Source organism: Natrix helvetica, assembly GCF_964273705.1.
Source record: "Natrix helvetica genome assembly, chromosome: 14".
Lineage (NCBI taxonomy): Eukaryota > Metazoa > Chordata > Lepidosauria > Squamata > Natricidae > Natrix > Natrix helvetica.
This window is the reverse complement of record NC_138564.1, coordinates 7679023-7698902: the sequence shown is the minus strand read 5'-3', so window position 1 is coordinate 7698902 and position 19880 is coordinate 7679023. Positions and strand designations below refer to the sequence as shown.

The window sequence follows — 19880 nt, the reverse complement described above, 5'->3', positions numbered from 1 at the left end:
GGACAATAGTGATAGCACTTATATACCACTTCATAATGCTTTCCAGCCCTCTCTAGGGGGTTGTATAGAGTCAGCCTCTTGCCCCCAACAATCTGGGTCCTCATTTGACCCACCTCGGAAGGACAGATGGCTGAGTCAACCTTGAACTGGTCAGGATTGAACCGCTGGCTGTGGGCAGAGTTAGACTAGAATGCTGCACTCTAACCACTGCAAATGATGGATGGATGGATGGATAAGAGGGAGGGAGGAAGATAGCAGTAGTGCGTAAGACTTATATACCACTTTACAGTGCTTTTACAGCCCTCTCTAAGCAGTTTACAGAGTCAGCCTCTTGCCCCTAACAATCTGGGTCCTCATTTTACCCACCTCAGAAGGACGGAAGGCTGAATCAACCTTGAGCCAGTCAGGATCGAACTCCTGGCTGTGAGCAGAGTCAGACTGCAATGTTGCATTCTAACCATTGTGCACGATGGATGGGTGGGTGGATGGAAGGTAAGAAGGAAGGAGGGAAGGAATAGCAATAGCACTTAGACTTATATGCCACTTTACAGCGCTTTGCAACGCTCTCTAAGTGGTTTACAGAGTCAACATTTTGCCCTCAACCATCTGGCTCCTCATTTTACCGGCCTCGGAAGGATGGAAGGCTGAGTCAACCTTGAGGCCTCTCAGGGTTGAACTCCTGCCTGTGGGCCGTGAGACAGCCTGTATCTCGAATGGAGCCAGATCAACAGAGAGAAAGAGAGAGAGACACAGAGAGAGAGAGAGAGAAAAAACAAGCCACGATGCAAAGTCATGCAGAAACGGAGACAAGTTAATCACCCTCGTCCAACGATTGTGAAAAAAAAATGAACCTACCATGCATGCACAATGTTAGACCCAGGAGTCAACAGGCTGGGGCTTAGTATCTCGTGTGTCCACCAGAGTCACCGAAGGCCTGTTGCTCCTAGCAAGCGTTTTCCTATTTGTGTCATTCTGCAGCGAGGCGTTAAAAAGACAAAAAAGGCAAAACACAACAGGATTAAAATGATCAAACGGGCCGGCAAAACAAACCCGTCCATTCCAAAGCTCTGCAAGGAAGCATTAGTGCCGAGACAGGGAATCGCGGAGAAAAGAGAAACGGAGGATTTCAGGGTGGCCCACTGCAAACACCCGCTGTAATCGGGAAGGCCGAGCAAGACCAGAGCGAGCAGGGTTGACACTCAAAACTATCGCTTCGCGAGCCCACGGGAGGGAGGGAGTCCTCGGCTTACGACCACAACGGAGCCCCCGTTTTCTGTTCTCGCTAAGCGAGACCTTTGTCCAAAGGGAGCTTCGGCCCACTTCACGACCTTTTCTTGCCGCGGTTTGTTAAGTGCATCACGCCCGGGGTTATTAAGTTAGTCACACAGGCTGTTAAGGCGAATCTGGCTTGTCGGAAGGCCGCAAAAATGGAATCGCTTGACACACACACGAAATATGAGTCGGTTGCCAAGCATCCGATTGTCGATTGTGTTGTGTTGAGGACTATCGGTACTCATGGACATATGCTGAAGAAGGAATGGTGTTAAACTCCTGTATACACATGCAACAGAAGAAGCGGTAGACACTCTGTGTGTGTGTGTGTGTGTGTGTGTTACCACAGCGGCTGTACCCAGCATGACCAGAGAGTGAAATATGGCACCGAAACCTCACCGATATTTCCTGCCTGATGGACACTGGACCAAAGGAACAGCTTTAAAAGGGTTTGTTGTGGCCCGCCAGTAGTCAGCAGAGCTGGCAGCAGATTCGGAGAGTGAGGAGGTTGGGGAGGAACCTGGGCCAGTCCTAGAGTCTGGGGAAGGCTCTGATGAGGGCTCTGTGTCGGAGGCAGAGAGGGGGCCAGAGCCGTCTGACAGTTATCAGCTGCCTTCAGAGTCAGACATCAGTGAAGCAGAAGAACAGCTGGAGCCTGTTCCCAGTGTGTGCATGTGCAGAGTTGCCGGACAAAGGGAACAGCTAAAGAACAGGGGTCAAGTTGGGAGTGAGGCCACAAGTGGACAATGAATGGCCCCTCCGAGAGGGAATGAAAGAGGAGCGAAAGGGGAGTGGAGTTTGCAGGAGATGATTAGTTTGCTTAATTGGTTCCTAACTCTCTGAGGCTCCTTGCCAAGTTTTGCAGATATCAGCCTGGCAGCTCTCCAAGCCAGATGAGGTCTGTGACTGTAAATCCTCCCTTGAAAGACTTTGCTGGATGTGAATGAGCAGAATTCACAGTCAATTCATAAAAGGGGTTTTTGTTGGGACACCTTCCTTACAACCCTGAGATTGTCAGAAGTATCTTCCTCTCCAACGTCATTGCAACTCATAGTGATGGTTGCTTGGAAGCGGAAGACACCTCGGCCTTACTCCATCCTGCAAATGTAGGGCAGAACGGTCTCCAAAGGGAGCTTGTTGTGGCCTGTCAGACGCCGGCCCCTCCAGCAGTCAAATCAGAGGAGGAGGAGGCATGGGACTCAGGGTCAGCATCAGGGCAACCTGAGAACTCCGAGGGGGAAGAGGGAATGGAGCTGGCAGAGAGAGAGGAGAGCAGTGGAAATCTATGGGCTTGTCCTTGGGACAGAAGAGCCATTGCTGCTAATGAAGCCACCCTTTAATTCTGGGGATAAAAGGCAGGGGGCGGAGATAAATAGCAGTGCCTGATGTGCAGAAGGCAGAGGAGAGGAGAGCAATGGAAATCTATGGGCTTGTCCTTGGGACAGAAGAGCCATTGCTGCTAATGAAGCCTCCCTTTAATTCTGGGGATAAAAGGCAGGGGGCGGAGATGAATAGAAGTGGCAGATAACTATTGATCTCCCTGCCGGACAGACTTGTTAGCCTGTGGTGAGAGAGGAACTTTTTGCCGGGGCTGCCGCCGTGCCTAATAAAGGAATTATTGATTTATCTACAGAGAGTTTGTCATGGTTGGGAAGCTGGGTCAGAACGGAGCTGCTTACTTTTAGGGGTTCTTTCTCCGATGCATCTCCCATGTTGTCGTTGGTTTTGTACTTCCGCTCCTTGTCCCGGTGATCGATGGTGGAGTAGCCATCTGTGAAGAACAGAAGCTGGTTGGAAAGAGACCAGTTGCCGGGCCAGGAATGAGTGCACAAGAGATTTAGGTAGACATCTCCTTAGTTCACATGAGTATAAGGGGTGAAGGCATAGTTAAGCATAGTCAGACTGTCAAAGTTCTGCTACTGTCACTACCATTGAAAAGACTTTGAGAGCGGATGACAGCTATTCTGCTAAGTAAACCTCTGGAGAATACGTCAAACTCCAGAACGGGTGACAGGCTTGATTACGGTACCAATGTCAACCCTGAAGCTGGCCTGACTGAGGTCACTTTAGAGACTTCAGTGCTGACACACTGGAACTGAAACATAGGGAGTTGGGGAATAGAGAAAGTTGGGTTATTGTAGTCAAAACAAAATACTTTCTCTTGGGAACCAAGGACATTCCTGCAGGTGCTCGGAAGGAAGGGACTGGAGTCACCTACCGTGTTTCCCCGAAAACAAGACAGGGTCTTATTTTCTTTTGACTCCCGAAATAAGCGCTTGGCCTTATTTTCGGGGAGGTCTTATTATTTTTGAGATGTAGAAGGTGACGAGCGGGGTCACTTCATGGCTGCTGCCGTGTTGCAATATTTTCAGGGAGGACTTATTATCGGGGGAGGGCTTATTTTCGGGGGAAGGGTTAATTTTAGCACATGCACAGAAGCCAGATTGGGCTTATTATCCAGGGAGGTCTTATTTTCGGGAAACCAGGGTAGCAACTGGACTGTATTCTGATCGCACCATGGCCCTGGTTGTTTTGAGAAAGTGAAAAACTCCTACTTTTGATTAGGTGGAAACCGCAGAAATGTTCAGAGTCGGTTTTCACCAAGTCTGTGCCAATACGACATATCCAATGAACCTATTGTTTGAGGAATCTGCATGTCTCGGAGTTTTGTTTGCTCTGGATATGTTACTTGGGACCCTGATAGTGACCGGAGTAGGTTTTATCCACCATTACCTGGTCCAAGCTCATCCATTGGAATCATATCCCGGCTTCCGGTCTTCTCGCTATCTATAAAAAAAGAGGAAGAAATAGAACTCAAGTTTGTGTAGGATTCAAGTCCATGCTTGAAGAAGTATGAATTCTCTAAGCCAAGAGGAGAGCTTAAGCCAATGTCCAAGGCAGTGCTTTCCAAACTTGGCCACTTTAAGATAGGTGGACTTCAACTCCCAGAATTCCTCAGGCAGCATGATTTAAGAGGGCTGGGCTTCAACTCCCAGAATTCCCCAGCTAACATGCATTAAGACGGGTGGCCCTCAACACCCAGAATTGCTAAGCCAACATGCTCCGATAAATCGGTTTGCCCAGTGGAAGTTAACAAACAATCAATCAGGCTTGAAACTTTTATTAGTATATAGATTCTACCATAACAATTGCAGAATGTGATATTCTTTAGATATTTCCACTGCTGTGAGTTTAATTTTGCCTTTCAACTGCCATTGGTTGTGAGATTCTTCCTCCCCCCCCTATTTTTATGATTTAGGGCAGGGGCCCCCAACGACTGGGCCACGATTCTGTCCCAAGGACCGGCCCATAGATTTCCACTGCTCTCCTCTCCCTTCTGTACATCCACGTGTCAGGCACTGGAGCCAGCTGTTCCTCCTCTTCCTCATCGGCCACCTCCGGAGCTGTTGACTCTCGATCTGAGGGCTGATGGACACACCAGGCTCCGTCCCTCCCTCCCTCCCTCTCTCTCTCTCCCTCCCCCCTCTCTCTGACAGCTCCATTTCCTCTCCCCCCTCGGAGTTCTCAGGATGCTCTGATGCTGAACCTGACTCATACACCTTCTCCTCCTCCTCCTCTGATTTGGCTGCTGAAGGGGTTGCAGCTGACAGGCGACACCACCAGGCTGTGGCCTATATTTGCAACTGGGCAGTGCGAGTGGTGGGCTGGCATGCACGCTTGCCTGAGCAGTGGGTTCATGCATGCACAGCTCAACTCACACAAATGGTGGGCAGCATGCATGCATGTGCTGACCCGCTGCTCACGTGGCCCAGTTCCCTCTCCCCCACCCGCAACGTCTGGGGACCACTGATTTAGAGAATGGCCTAGAACGCATTGCCCCTAAGGTCAAATCGGAATGCAATGAAAGAAGTAGAATCTCATCCCACTTGGAGCCAGTCATCAATAATCCCTCGGAAAAGGAGCACAGACAGACCTTGGCTTTTATCCACCAGGGGCAAAGTGCTATCATCATATCCAGATTTACAAGAGGTACTTTTGGATCCCTTCGTAGTCGCTGAGGCAGTCTAGGACATTAAAAAAAAAGGTGATTATCAGCGGCTGGCGTGCGACAGCAGAAAGCAAAAATCCGCGCTGAAAAACGATTGTAAAATACGTCATTTCCCCCCAAAAAACATCCTTCTCCCCTCTCCGACTACCTATACCTGGTTTCCCTATGACAAGATAATATTTTCCGTACACCTGAGAATACAGAAGATAAATGCAGATCTACTTTTATCTAATCCAGGGATCTTGATGGATTGAATCTCCTTCACGTGGGGAATTCATTTTTGTAAAATTATTTTGCAGCATATTCTTCATTTATTGTTTGCAGTATATTCTCGTAAGCTAAAATTCCTATCTGTTTTTTTTTTATGTATTTGTTTTTTTTATTGTATCCTGCCTTTATTGTTTTTACAAATAAGCCAAGGGGGTGAATATATCCGACACACCTTCCTCCTTCTATTTTCCCCATAACCATCACCCTGTGAAGTGGTTTGGGTTGAGACAGAGTGATTGTCCCAAAGTCTCCCAGCCAGCTTTCATGCTTAACTAAGGTGGAACTAGAACTCACTATCACCTGGTGATTGGCCCAAAGTCAACCAGCTGGGTTTCATGGTTAAGGTGGAACTAGAACTCACTATCACCTGGTGATTGGCCCAAAGCCACCCAGCTGGGTTTCATGGCTAAAGTGGAACTAGAACTCACTATCACCTGGTGATTGGCCCAAAGCCACCCAGCTGGGTTTCATGGTTAAGGTGGAACTAGAACTCACTATCACCTGGTGATTGGCCCAAAGCCACCCAGCTGGGTTTCATGGCTAAGATAGAACTAGAACTCACTGTCACCTGGTGATTGGCCCCAAGTCAACCAGCTGGGTTTCATGGCTAAAGTGGAACTAGAACTCACTATCACCTGATGATTGGCCCAAAGCCACCCAGCTGGGTTTCATGGCTAAAGTGGAACTAGAACTCACTATCACCTGGTGATTGGCCCAAAGCCACCCAGCTGGGTTTCATGGCTAAGATAGAACTAGAACTCACTGTCACCTGGTGATTGGCCCCAAGTCAACCAGCTGGGTTTCATGGCTAAAGTGGAACTAGAACTCACTATCACCTGGTGATTGGCCCAAAGCCACCCAGCTGGGTTTCATGGCTAAAGTGGAACTAGAACTCACTATCACCTGGTGATTGGCCCAAAGCCACCCAGCTGGGTTTCATGGCTAAGATAGAACTAGAACTCACTGTCACCTGGTGATCGGCCCCAAGTCAACCAGCTGGGTTTCATGGCTAAAGTGGAACTAGAACTCACTATCACCTGGTGATTGGCCCAAAGTCAACCAGTCAGCTTTTATGCCTAAGGTGGGACTTGAACTCACAGTCTCATGCTTTCTAGCTTGGTGCCTTAACCACTAGGCCAAACTGGTTCTCAGCTCTCACTAGCAGTTCTCCACTAGAAACTGCCTGGGCTTCCTTACCTGGAAATGAGATTTATTCCAGCCTTCCTTTTGCAAAGCATTCCTTAACTCTTTGTAGCTCCAGGTCATTTGAAGCACGTGAGAAGCTGCTTTTGTCTCTCTGGAGGACTGGCTGATTTTGAAGAGGTGGGAGAGGGAAAAACACAGAGACAAAAAGAAAGCCAGCAAACGTCAAATGCAGAAGAACTGGTCAGCCAGCCTCTTAACGTAGCTGCAAAATTATTGCAAAGAAGCTGCCCTTGGATATTGCCAGTGACGTGCGGTCAGTAGAGGCAAGGGAGGCAGGGCCTCACCTCTCTTCATGGAATAATAGTATATAATATTATATACTATATATATAATATTATATACATCCGTCCGGCCGCGCCCGGGAGACGCGGAGGGAGAAATGTTGTCGGCGCCTCCGGATGACGAACCAGTCGCTTGCTTTCGTCATCGGGAGGCCAACAACATTTCTGCCTCCGCGTCTCCCGGGCGCGGATGGACGAAGGTAGCCAGAATGGCGGCGAAGCAGTCCGGCGAGCGAGCGAGGCAGCAAGATCTTCGGTCACTCGTCCACCGGACTGCTTCCGCATCTCCCGGGCGCGGATGGACGAAGGTAGCCAGAATGGCGGCGAAGCAGTCCGGCGAGCGAGCGAGCGAGGCAGCAAGCGAGGCAGCGAGATCTTCGGTCACTCGTCCACCGGACTGCCTCGGCGCCATTCTGGCTACCTTCGTCCATCCACGCCCGGGAGATGCGGAAGCAGTCCGGTGGACGAGTGACCGAAGATCTCGCTGCCTCGCTCGCTCGCTCGCCGGACTGCTTCGCCGCCATTCTGGCTACCTTCGTCCATCCGAGCCCGGGAGACGTGGAGGCAGAAATGTTATCGGCCTCCCGATGACGAAAGCAAGCGACTGGTTCGTCATCTGGAGGCGCCGACAACATTTCTCCCTCCGCGTCTCCCGGGCGCGGATGGACGAAGGTAGCCAGAATGGTGCCGAAGCAGTCCGGCGAGCGAGCGAGGCAGCGAGCGAGGCAGCGAGATCTTCGGTCACTCGTCCACCGGACTGCTTCCGCATCTCCCGGGCGCGGATGGACGAAGGTAGCCAGAATGGCGCCGAAGCAGTCCGGCGAGCGAGCGACGCAGCCTGATCTTCGGCCGCTTCCAGAGCCGGAGCAGGATGGAGCAGCCACCGCCTTGGAAGTGAGTCACGCGGATGGAGCTTTGGGGCTGAGGAGAGAGGCAGGGACGGAGGGAGTGGGGGGAGAGGAGCCGCCCCCCTCACCCCCCAGGCAATGGGGAAAGCTTTCCCGAAATGGGGGGGGGTGTCATGGGAAATAAAAAGGGCGCGCGCTGGGGGGGGGACGAAGGAGGCTTTGGCGTGCCTTAGAGGCGGGTGGGCAAGCAACGAAAGGAGCAGCGAGGGCAGGCGGTGGCTGCAGGCGGCAAGGCTTGAGCAGGGTGAAAGGGACTGGTGCCGGTGGAGGAAGTAATGCTACGCCGCGGTCCCCTTAATGTTCACTCAGGAAGGCGGAGAACGAGACCACGTGGTCTCCACACGTGGTCTGCACACGTGGTCCCATTCCCCGCCTTCCTGATGACGTCACCAGCCTCCCCAGCCATAACCCTCACCGCACGTCACTGGATATTGCAGGACATAAAAGGTAAAGGTTCCCCTCGCACATATGTGCTAGTTGCTCCTGCGGAGGAAAGCCATGGCAAAGCTAGACAGCCTCCTAAAAAGCAGAGACAGTGCCAAAGAATGGAGGCCCATGAACTCTGGTGCTGGAGAAGACTCCTGCATTGAGTCCCTTGGACTGCAAGGTGATGCAACCGGTCAGTCCTAGAGGAGATCAACCCTGACTGCTCTTTAGAAGGCCAGATCCTGAAGAGGAAACTCAAAGACTTTGGCCACCTAAGGAGAAGGAAGGACTCCCTGGAGAAGAGCCTCATGCTGGGAGTGATATTGCTCCATCAGTCAGTCAGTCAGTCAGGTCAGGTCAGGTCTGTCTGTCTGTCTGTCTGTCTGTCTGTCTATCTATCTATCTATCTATCTATCTATCTATCTATCTATCTATCTATCTATCTATCTATCTATCATCTATCTACCTGTTTATCTATATCTCCCTACATACCTACCTATCATCCATCCATTCATCCATCTATCTATCTTTTAGCACTTTTTAAATGTGTCTGTTTTCCTTTTTACATATTAGTTTATTTTTGTATTTGTAAACTCTAATAAAATTTATTACTTAACAAAAAAAAAGGAAGGAGAAAGTACTTCCCTTCCCTCTCCAACAAGATCCTGGTTGAGTAAGATAAGAGTCAGAAGGTCAATGATGATTGGGAAAAAAAATCCTTTTATTTTGTGAATGCCATGAACATCTATCTATTTATCTATCCATCCATCCATCCATCCATCCATCCATCCATCCATCCATCCATCCATCCATCCATCCATCTATCATCTATCTATCTATCTATCATCTATCTATCTATCTATCTATCTATCTATCTATCTATCTATCTATCTATCTATCTATCTATCACCTACCTATCCCTATCTATCTACTTAACTACGTATCTACCTATTTATCTATATTTATCATCTACCTATCTCCCTTGGACTGCAGTTCTAGTTCTAGAGGAGATCAACCCTGACTGCTCTTTAGAAGGCCGGATCCTGAAGAGGAAACTCAAAGACTTTGGCCACCTAATGAGAAGGAAGGACTCCCTGGAAAAGATCCTCATGGAGGGCAAAAGAAGAAGGGGACGGCAGAGAAGGAGGTGGCTGGATGGAGTCACCGAAGCGAGGATGGTAGAGGACAGGAAGGCCTGGAGGAATGTGGTCCATGGGGTCGCGATGGGTCGGAAACGGCTTCGCAACTCACAACAACAAAACACAAACAAACACACTCCTCTTTTCTCTAATGATTTCCTTGAGTCATTAATTTTGGAGGCTATTTGGAACCTGGCACTTTATTGTATTAACAACCCCCTCCCTGCTTTTTCTGCATCTCTGAATATTCACAAAGGACAAGCATCTTCTCTTTTGCCAATAAATGTCTGCATTTGCTTAAATGATGAGACTTGATGCTTGCGTGCTCAACGCTGAAACAGCCTTGTCCTGGGATTGACGGATGGGTTTCGTCGGATTGATTTTGCCTCAGTGTCCACTCCAACCTATGGCAGATTTAAAGATGCGTGGTGATGGCATCTGTTTTTAAATGCTCATCTGAAAGATTGGGGGGGGGGAGCTCTGTTCTGAGATGCAAAAGACGGGTGAGGTTTGGGGGTTTCTTGTTTCAGGACGTTGCAACTCAATGGCTTCAAAAGCTGATGGCTAAATGGACTGCTTTAATTTAAGAAAAGAATGCAGCCAACTTCGTTTCTACTTGGAAACCATTGCTGGGCTTTGTTCTTGAGGTAGGGAAAAAATTGAGAGTTTGCTTTTGGTTTTTGCTGGTCAGGCAGGTTTGCTGTTATAGGAATGGCTAGTATATGTTATTGTGCAAAAGTAAAAAGTCGAGGCTGTATGTAGATTCATAAAACGTTATTCTATTATGCTGTATTATAAAATATAGAACCTTATTCTAGATAGATAGATAGATAGATAGATAGATAGATAGATAGATAGATAGATAGATAGATAGATAGATGATAGATAGATAGGTGATAGGTAGATTGAAAGATAGTTGATAAGTAGATGATAGAAAAATAGATGATAGATAGATAGTTTGAAAGATATTTCATAGATAGATGGATGATAGATAGATAGATAGATAGATAGATAGATAGATAGATAGATAGATAGATAGATGATAGGTAGATTGAAAGATAAATGATAGATTATTATGTATTAGCCACTAAGCCACAGGCTCTCCTCCTTATCTGATAAGGTGATAAGGAGGAGCTCTCTTCCTTATCTGATAAACTGATAAGGGTATGGCTAGCTGATGAGAGCTAAATAGCTTGAAATAGATCTATACTAGTCTCCCTTTATTTATTTATCAGCACAAATACAACACACACACACACACATATATGTATTGTGTCACAACCCCTGGTATGCCCAAATATGGGAGGGAACACACTGCTTCCCTTTTCTGTCTTTTGGCTCACTCCAGGAGACCATCCAGACAGAAAACCATATTTTTAATGTTGCCTTTGTTACATTTGTGTTCTATTTATTTATCAGCACAAATAGAACATATATATATATTGCAGATGCCAACCTGGATTTGCTGATAGCAACCAGCTTCTGAATGCCTTGCGTCTGGATCAGGGACCTGGCGTTTTCAGAACTGTCGGTAATGATTTCGTGGATGGTGTTCAGGACGGCAACTATCGTGTCCTCTTCAAGGTTTTTGGACGATCGCTGTTGCCGGCTTGGCAGATTTCTTACCAGTTCTCCCATGGCGTAGCTACCTGAAATCAGAAGGCGCCTCTGGTTATTGCAAACTGATTTTATTCCTGAAAAATAAGGCAGCTGTAGTTAAAGGTAGAACCTGTATGGGTAGTCCTCGACTTATGACCATTGTTGAGCAGCTGTATGAAGTTACGTCAGTGCTGAAACAAGGGGCTTACAACTGATTGTTGCACTTATGCCCTCATGCCGGTAGCCGTGTCCCCGGAATGAAACAGCAAAATGTGGGTGTTGGCAACTGGCATGTAATTTGCTGAATCCTGAAGTCATGTGACCTTCCCGAAATGGATTCCTACCATGCAAAGTCAACGGGGGAAGCTGGATTCACTTAACGCCTATGTGATTTGCTTAACGACCGTGGCAAAAAAAGACCATCAAATCAGATTATTTCACAATTGCATCACTTAGCAACAGAGGTTTTGGTTCCAACTGTCAGAAGTGGAGGACTACCTGCAGCCCTCGACGTGCGACCACAATGGAGCCCAAAATACCTGTTGTTAAGCGAGACATTGGTTCAGTGAGCCTTGCCCCCATTCTGCGACCTTTCTTACCCCACTTGGTAAGTGAATCATGGCAGTTGGTAAGTTAGTCACCCGGTTGTTAAGTGAATCAGACTTTGCTCGTCAGACGGTCGCAAAAGGGGATCGCGTGACCCTGGGACACAGCAATGGTCATAAGTATGAACCAGTTGCCAAGCGTCTGAATTTTGATCCCATGACCACGGGGGTGCTTCCAAAGTCGTAACTATGAAAAACTGTCTTTAGTCACTTTTTGTGCTGTTGTAACTTTGGACGGTCATTAAACGAGCCGTCGTAAGTGGAGGACTATCTGTCCTTGCAACCTGGAAAGGCCCCTCGTTCATTTTCTGGAGCATCTCCGGAAAATGTCTGTGAGGCTTAGAACCTTTTTTATGACCCAGAAGTTTAAAACCGATTCCAGGAATCCCGCCAATCCAGCTTCACATTTCTGAGATCCATCCGGGAGTTTCTGTTTGGCATCTCGTTCATTTCGTTTGGCCCGCCATATAAAATATCGTACCGTTAACCTTTGTTGTTTGGTTTGGGGAATTTTAATTCTCTTCTAAATTTCACTGCAATTAGCCCAATTAAACTACACGAGTCCTTGTGGAATACTAGCCATTATAAAGCATTTGTTTCAGAGGTAACAGCGGCGGGCAGCTTCAACGTTTGATTTAAAAGGAAGACGGGCAGCTACAATGCTGGGGTTAAGAGAGGCATTCCGATGGCAAACGCAACGTGGGCAAGGCCAGGAACCAGATTCAAAAGTTGCCTTCCAGAACTCACCTATGAGATCCTTGTTACGGCGATCCATGGAGAGATTTCTCAGGGCTATGGATACCGCCCTCACCACCTTATCCGAATCCGACTGGAGGAGCTCCACCAGAACGGGAAGTCCTCGTTCCTTTCGTACCGTTGCCCGGATGTATGTAGACCACTGTTACAAGAAGGAAGGGAGAAGATAAAAACCAGCCACTTGGAAGGGTTATGTTGTGGTCTGTCGGCTGCCGGCCCCTCCATCAGCCGAATCAGAGGAGGAGGAGGAGGAGGAGGAGGCGTGGCAGTCAGGGTCAGCATCAGGGCAACCTGAGAGCTCCGAGGGGGAGGAGGGAATGGGGCTGTCAGAGAGAGAGACAGAGACAGAGACAGAGGCGGAGCCTGGTCTGTCCGTCAGCCCTCAGATGGAGAGCCAACAGCCCTCAGGTCTGGAGGTGGCTGATGAAGAAGAGGAGGAACAGCTGGCTCCAGTCCCTGACGTGTGGATAGACAGAAGGCAGAGGAGAGGAGAGCAGTGGAAATCTATGAGCCGGTCCTTGGGACAGAAGAGCCACCGCTGCTAGCGAAGCCCCACCCTATCTCTGGGGATAAAAGGCAGGGGGTGGAGATGAATAGATGTGGCAGACAACTATTCATCTCCCTGCCAGACAGACTTGTTAGCCTGCGGTGAGAGAGAAACTTTTTGCCGAAGCTGTCGGCGTTCCTAATAAAGGAATCTTTTGAGTTCACTTCAGAGGGTTTGTTGTGTTTGGGGAGCTGGATCAGAACAGGTTACCAGACTCGATGCAGAAACTTAAGTAGCCGGGTTAATCTGTATTCTGGAAGAAACAAAGTCCACGATAGCAGCGTGGAACTTCTAAAGACCAAACCTTGGGAAAATGCATCTCCTGGGACCGACTATGGCTTAATGCCTTACTTCTACATGCAAAGTTATGGTCCTCCTAGCAAAATTGATCAACGGTTGGGAGAGTGATTCACTTCTGTCTGAAATGAGTCATTTCCCGAGGAGGCCAGAGAATGCTAATAGACCTTCTTCTCCTAGGCCTTGTTGTCTAGATGTCTTGGCGTGTAGAGAGTAAGGAAGACGCTCCTGACAGAGATAATTATCCAGATCCATTACCCAAGTGACAAGCGGAGAACATGGTTTATGGCCATAACGCAAAGAAGTTAGGTGCAAACCACTGGGGCCGAGACTTCCCTAATTCACATGAGTACTAGGAGGGAAAGGGGAGTGAAGCATATTTCGACTTGCAAAACTCTTGTTAATTATCACCAATATCAATACAAGGAATTTTAATTTGTTGGGCTGGCCATCGATTTTGCAACGTCTCACACTTGGAAACTTTAAACCATGGGGACGTCGACTCCCAGAATTCCTCAGACACAGCAGGCTGGGGGGAATTCTGGGGATTGAAGTCCCCGTGTTTGAAAGTTCCCCGAGTTTGGAGAAATATTTGCATTCATGAAAACGGAGGGACTATCTACGATGAAAAATAGCCAAGGCACACACACACAGAGGGGTTTCACTCACTGTCCAGTTTCCGGCACTGAGATTCTGCAGGGCACCGGCTGCTGCCTCCAAAGTATTGAAATTCTGACTTTCGGTGAGGATGGAGAGGTAAAGCCGCACGACCTCCGGCTGGTAAAGCAATTCAAAGCCTAAAAATGATTAAAAAAAAGGATATAACGTTTGTCGCAACTCCGTCTTCTGCAAGAGCAATGGCGTTAGTTTATTTGTGTGAAACCTGCATTTACTATACTACCGCAAAGTTCGCTTCTCTTCCAAGAAGCTTCTTCGGTTCTGACTGGATGGTGGAGGATGGAAGGGTTTCTATTTTTTGGAGTTATCTGGTTATTAGTATTCTTCCTGAGAATTATTGAGACCACTTGGAGGTTTATCTGTGCCCTCGGGCTCACCTGAAGTGTGCAAATGGGTGTGGATCCTTCTTGGAACTGCCTAAAGAACTTTGTTGTAAATTGACTGAACAGCCCTCTCTCAACAGAGGGGAGGGGGGAATACGACACCCGCTCTCTTCTGTTTACAATACAGTCCTTTCAGCAGTTCCAAAAATGCTCCGCACCCATTTGCATTATTCTGAGGGCACAGATAAATCTCCAAGCGCTCATGACGTCTCTCAGAAAGAATGCCAATGACCAGGTGATTGCAAGGAATATAAATCCTTCCATCCTCATCCTTCTTCCCAAAAAAGCACGAAGCAGAGTCCTGGTCCCGACAAAACCCATTTTATTAAATGACTGTGATTTTCTCTCATTCCCATTCATCCAAGGCCTGGCAAACAGTCTTTCAAAGGAGTATTTATGACCACAGACCTTATCTAGCATGGAAAGCTGCCATGTCAATATTTTCCAAATGGGGAGCTGTGCAAGGAAAGGCTGGGCACGGAGTCTCTCAGATTCACGGACAGATCTTCACACTCCTAAAATGAATGACTGAATGAATTGTTTCCTGCAAAAGCCCCCTCCCCTTTTGCTCCTCTTTTATGTCCTATGGAAGGGGCCAATCACCTTCTACCTGTGGCTTTACTCCCAAGTCGACCCTGATTTCTGAGTTGTTCTTTTCTTCTGGCAGCTCTGCACATGTGCACACTGGGAACAGGCTCCAGCTGTTCTTCTGCCCCACTGAAGTCTGACTCTGAAGGCAGCTGATAACTGTCGGATGGCCCTGGCCCCCTCTCTGCCTCCAATGCAGAGCCTTCCTCAGACTCCAGGACTGGCCCATCTTCCTCCCCAACCTTCTCACTGTCCGACTCTGCTGCCAGCTCCCCTGGCCACTGGCGGGCCACAACACCACCACTCAGTCAGAACTGAAGAAGCTTCCTGGATGAGAAGTGAAACATCTTCAAGGAAGAGGAAACATCTTCTCAGACCAGGAAGGCCAGGATAAATCACCAAAAAGCAATAACAACAATGAATATCTGGCTGTCTGTGCGATGAATAAAAATAAAAATAATTAAAAAAAAAAACCAGTGAGACCCATTGTCATCATGGCATTTTGTTACCATGTCCAAGAATTTTATAAAACACTTCAAGAAATTGCAGCTTCCTGCAATAACACCAGAGGAAATGCAATTTTTTTTATTGATATCGCTGTACCAGGAGACGTCAGAGTTGAGGAACAATTACTGGGAGGAAAAAAATGAAATATCGTGACCTGGACATCAAAACTACGTGATTATAGACAAAACATGTGACAGTGGTACCCATTGTCAGCGGGGCACTTGGTACCATGTTTGTTTGTTGTTTATTTGGATTTATATGCCGTCCTTCTCCAAAAGGACTCAGGGCGGCGTACAACATTAAAAAACACACATCCCAAAAGTTAAAAAGAAATTAAATACATATCCAAAAAAACAAACCGAATTTAAAGACAATACATTTAAAATAAGTTAAAATTAACAGGCTATGTCCAAAAATTTTGCAAAATACATCAAGAAATTGCATTTTCCTGCAATAACACCAGCGGAACTGCAAAAAACTGCGCAACTTGGAGCTTCATACATTTTAAGAAGGTACTTGGTTGATGCTGCCAGCAACCCTTATCAACCATCCGTGCCAGTCAATAATATTTGCGATATCTTTTTAAATGTTCAGTTGACTGAGTTTTATGTTTCATAAATAAAAGAGATATACTACTACTACTATTAACGATAACGATAATAATAATATTTTAGGAAAGTTACCCAGGATGCTGGCAGCAACCCATATCAACCATCCGTGCCAGTCGATGATATTTGCGATACATTTTAAAATGTTCAGTTGGATGAGTTTTATGTTTCATAAATAAAAGAGATGTACTACTAGTACTAATCATGATTTCTAATGCATTTGCTTCTGAGTTAGTTCTGAAATCTTTCCTTGCGTGGCCACCAGAGGGCCGTCAAGGAGCCTGGAAAACACGGAGCCGTGCCTGCAAGGTCAGACGAGAAAGAAGGAACTTGGGAAACGTCAGCCAAAAGGCAAAATGAAGGAGTAAGTGATGGCAACCAACATTGAAACACACACACCCCAAAAAGAGACACGGAGACACAGACGGGGAAATGCCATGGGTTGGAAAACTGCCCCTTCCTCATGTAGATTCGCAGCCTGGCAAGCTGAATTCGTAAACCTCAGTTCGTCATGGATTCCAGTCAGAATAGAAGGTCCTTGGGCAAAGATGTTAAATGACAATATTCCTCCTGAACAGAGAACATTATCCTTGGAAAGCCAATCAAATGGTGTAGATCACCTTTCCTTCCTTCCTTCCTTCCTTCCTTCCTTCCTTCCTTCCCTCACTATCATTTTCCCCTTCCTTTCCTATTTTTCCTTCCTTCCTGCCTTCCTTCCATATCATTTTTCTTCCCTTCCTATTTCTTCCTTCCTTCTTTCCTTCCTTCCTTCCTTCCTTCCTTCCTTCCTTCCTTCCTTCCTTCCCTCACTATCATTTTTCTTCCCTTCCCTTCCTATTTCTTCCTTCTTTCCTGCTTGCCTTCCTTCCCTCACTATCATTTTTCTTCCCTTCCCCTCCTATTTCTTCCTTCCTTCCCTATTTCTTCTTTCCCTCCCTCCCTTTCATTTCTTTCTTTCCTCTCTTCCCCTTCCTTCCCCTTACTTCCTTCCCTCTTCATTTCTTTCTCTTTCCCTCCCTCCCTTCCTATTCCTTCCCTTCCTCCCTCCCTTTCATTTTTCCCTTCCCCTAACCCTCCCTCCCTTCCTCCTCTTTCTTTTTCTCTCTCTGCTTCCCCCTCTCTTTCCTCTTTCTTCCTCTCCCTCTCTCCCCCTTCCTTCCTCCCTCCCTCCCTCAAAAATGCCAAGCATTCTTTTCTTTCCCCCTTTCTTCAAACGCCAACCGTTGTCTTCCTCCCTCCTTCCCTCCCTCCCAAGGAAGCCATCCGGATCGTCTGCCTGGCTACAACCAGGGATTTTAAGGGACATGTGACCCCTTTTTGGGGAGCGCACAAAAGAGCCGAAAGGAACCGTCCCCCTTATTTCTAACGTTCAGGAACGAAGGCCACTCTTTGGGAAGATGAAAAGGAGCAGGAAGCGGCTGCTGGCCGCCTCGATGTTCTTTTTTTTTTCCCCCTTGGAAGGCAATGATCAGATAAAAATATAAAAACAGAATCAGTGTTCTTTTCCCCCCCTCTCCTCCTTCCCCACATGCAGGTTCTGGAACGCAGACCCTTTTGTTTGAGTTTTCCAGCAACCCTTCTGCGGTCGAATAGCAGCAAATTGGCAGGAATGGAGATGCTTCTGTGGCCTAATCACCGTCTCCTGACACATTTCTGACGGAGACAATACAATCACGAGCGCACAATTGGCTCAGGGCTCAGGCAGATTCCCAATTATACGATGCACGGAGGTAGGAGGCAGCCGGCCGTGTTCCCAGGGTCTTTGCACAGGCCCTCCAAGTTTGCTTTGTGGCACATGCTTTTTGCTAACCCTTCTGCTTTGTAGCCACGACGCTGACTGCTCCAAAGACGTTGAAGGGCAGTTGCAATTAATTGGGAGGAAAAGCTCCGACCAGAGGAGTGGGTGCCGTGGCCTAGAGGGGGAGCTCTCGCCTCACAATCAAGAGGCTGTGAGTTCGATCCTAGGTAGAGGCAGATATTTCTCTCTCTGGGCACAATAAGGATATATCTACTGAATAAAACTCGGCCCTGGCGACAGGAAGAGCATCCAGCCAGTAAACACTCTGCTAGCTCCGTTCAGTTGCCCAGATGCAACCCCGCAAGGGATTATTATTGGGTCGTTAAGAGAGGATGATGACAATGGTGAGGTGGCCTAGAGGGGGAGCTCTCGCCTCACAATCAGGAGGCTGTGAGTTCCATCCTAGGTAGAGGCAGATATCTCTCTCCCGGGGCACAATGAGAATATTATCTGCTGAATATAACTCCACATCGGTGACACGAAGGGCATCTGGCCAGTAAATACTCAACTCCATTCAGTTGGCAGAGATGAAAAGCCCCGACAAGATGAGGCTTAGATGGGGAGCTCTCACCTCACAATCAGGAAGCTGTGAGTTCCATCCTAGGTAGAAGCAGATATTTCGTTCTCTCTGGGCATGATGAGAATATTATCTGTGAGTTCAATCCTAGGTAGAGGCTAATATTTCTCTCTCTCTGAGCATGATGAGAATATTATCTGCTGAATATCTTCTCCAGGGAGTTTCCTTCTCATTAGGTGGCCAAAGTCTTTGAGTTTCCTCTTCAGGATCTGGCCTTCTAAAGAGGTTGACCAATCTAACCCTGGTTCAACTTGGCCCCCTCTTTTCCCGTCTTCTTTCTCAGCGTGTCATGTCCAATTCCACACGGAGACACCCCAGCGGCTGTGAAAACAGATTTCTTTCCATCTCCTCCCCCTCCTATCTTCAAAAGCTCCCAGCAGTTCCTGGTGATAATGAGTCCCTCCGTTGAGGTTGCAGCTTTGATGTCTGAGCTAACAGAGGTCTCCGAATGGAATTAATTCATTACATGGAAAAAGCCCCAAACGCAGGGCTGCTGGCTATGAGTCTTAGAAGCAATGGGACCTGGGAAGGCCCACCTTACGTGGTTTGCAACAGTGGTCACCAACTGGTGGCCCATGGAGCACTGGTGATCCGCGATAAAATGTTGGTGGACTGCAGAAAAATTATTTGAATTTTTTATATTGCACCAAACCAGGGGTCCTCAAACTATGGAATGGATACGTGCAACGAACGCTTGTGTTGCTGCAGAGAGTCTCCCCCTTTGGGGTCTTTTTGTGCAGGTCAATATGGGGCAGAAATTCCAACTTGGGATCTGCTTCAGCCTCCTGGTGGGGGGCTTTGGGCAAAAGCCTAGAGGGAAGAGCCGCTGGTGGGGAAGAGCCGGAGGGCCTCGTTCCAGTGGGACTGCATCATGGCTTGGAACTGGCTGACCATCTCAGCCCGCTGAGCCTCCAGGCGCTGGCACCTGGCCTTGCACTCCCACAGGTCTTTCCTCTGCTTGGAAAGGCTATGCTCCTAGTCCTCAGTGAGGAGCTTCGGCTGAGCCTCCTTCTCGGACAGATCCAATTTGAACTGAGCTGTTTTGCCAACTCTTTTCTCATGGTGGCTGCTTAGCTCCAGCAGCTGCTTCCTGTCCTCCTCCTTCTCCTCTTCCTCTTCTTCCTCTGCCTCACAAACCTTTCTCCCTTCTTGCACTGATGATGCTACCTAGTTGGGTAATCAAACGTCTGCCAGAAAACCACCAAGCTCAGAGAGCACCAAGGACTCCACAGGTTATTCTGAGTTCCGACAGAAGTCACAGATGTGGGCTGCAACATTTGCAGCTCCAAATATCCTCCTCTCCCCTTCCCTCTCCACCTTCTCTTTCCTCTTCGCCTTTGCCGCTCCCTCCCTTCTCTTCCACGCGCCGTAAATTGGCTGTCACGAAGAAGATTTAAAAACCAGGGAGGCAGACGAACGATCCCAT

General features: G+C 47.8%; 1 protein-coding gene across 1 annotated transcript in view; it reads right to left on the bottom strand.

Moving 5' to 3' along the window:
• The window catches only part of ARVCF (ARVCF delta catenin family member), a 51156-nt gene that overhangs the window by 5424 nt on the left and 25852 nt on the right, over positions 1-19880 (bottom strand). The window contains exons 5-11 of the mRNA XM_081966936.1: positions 13985-14112; positions 12463-12613; positions 10968-11160; positions 6749-6860; positions 5207-5297; positions 4006-4059; positions 2952-3043 (exon numbers count right to left, since the gene is read on the bottom strand). Of these exons, the coding sequence (XP_081823062.1) occupies positions 2952-3043; positions 4006-4059; positions 5207-5297; positions 6749-6860; positions 10968-11160; positions 12463-12613; positions 13985-14112 (821 nt within the window). The remainder of the gene's footprint in view (positions 1-2951; positions 3044-4005; positions 4060-5206; positions 5298-6748; positions 6861-10967; positions 11161-12462; positions 12614-13984; positions 14113-19880) is intronic.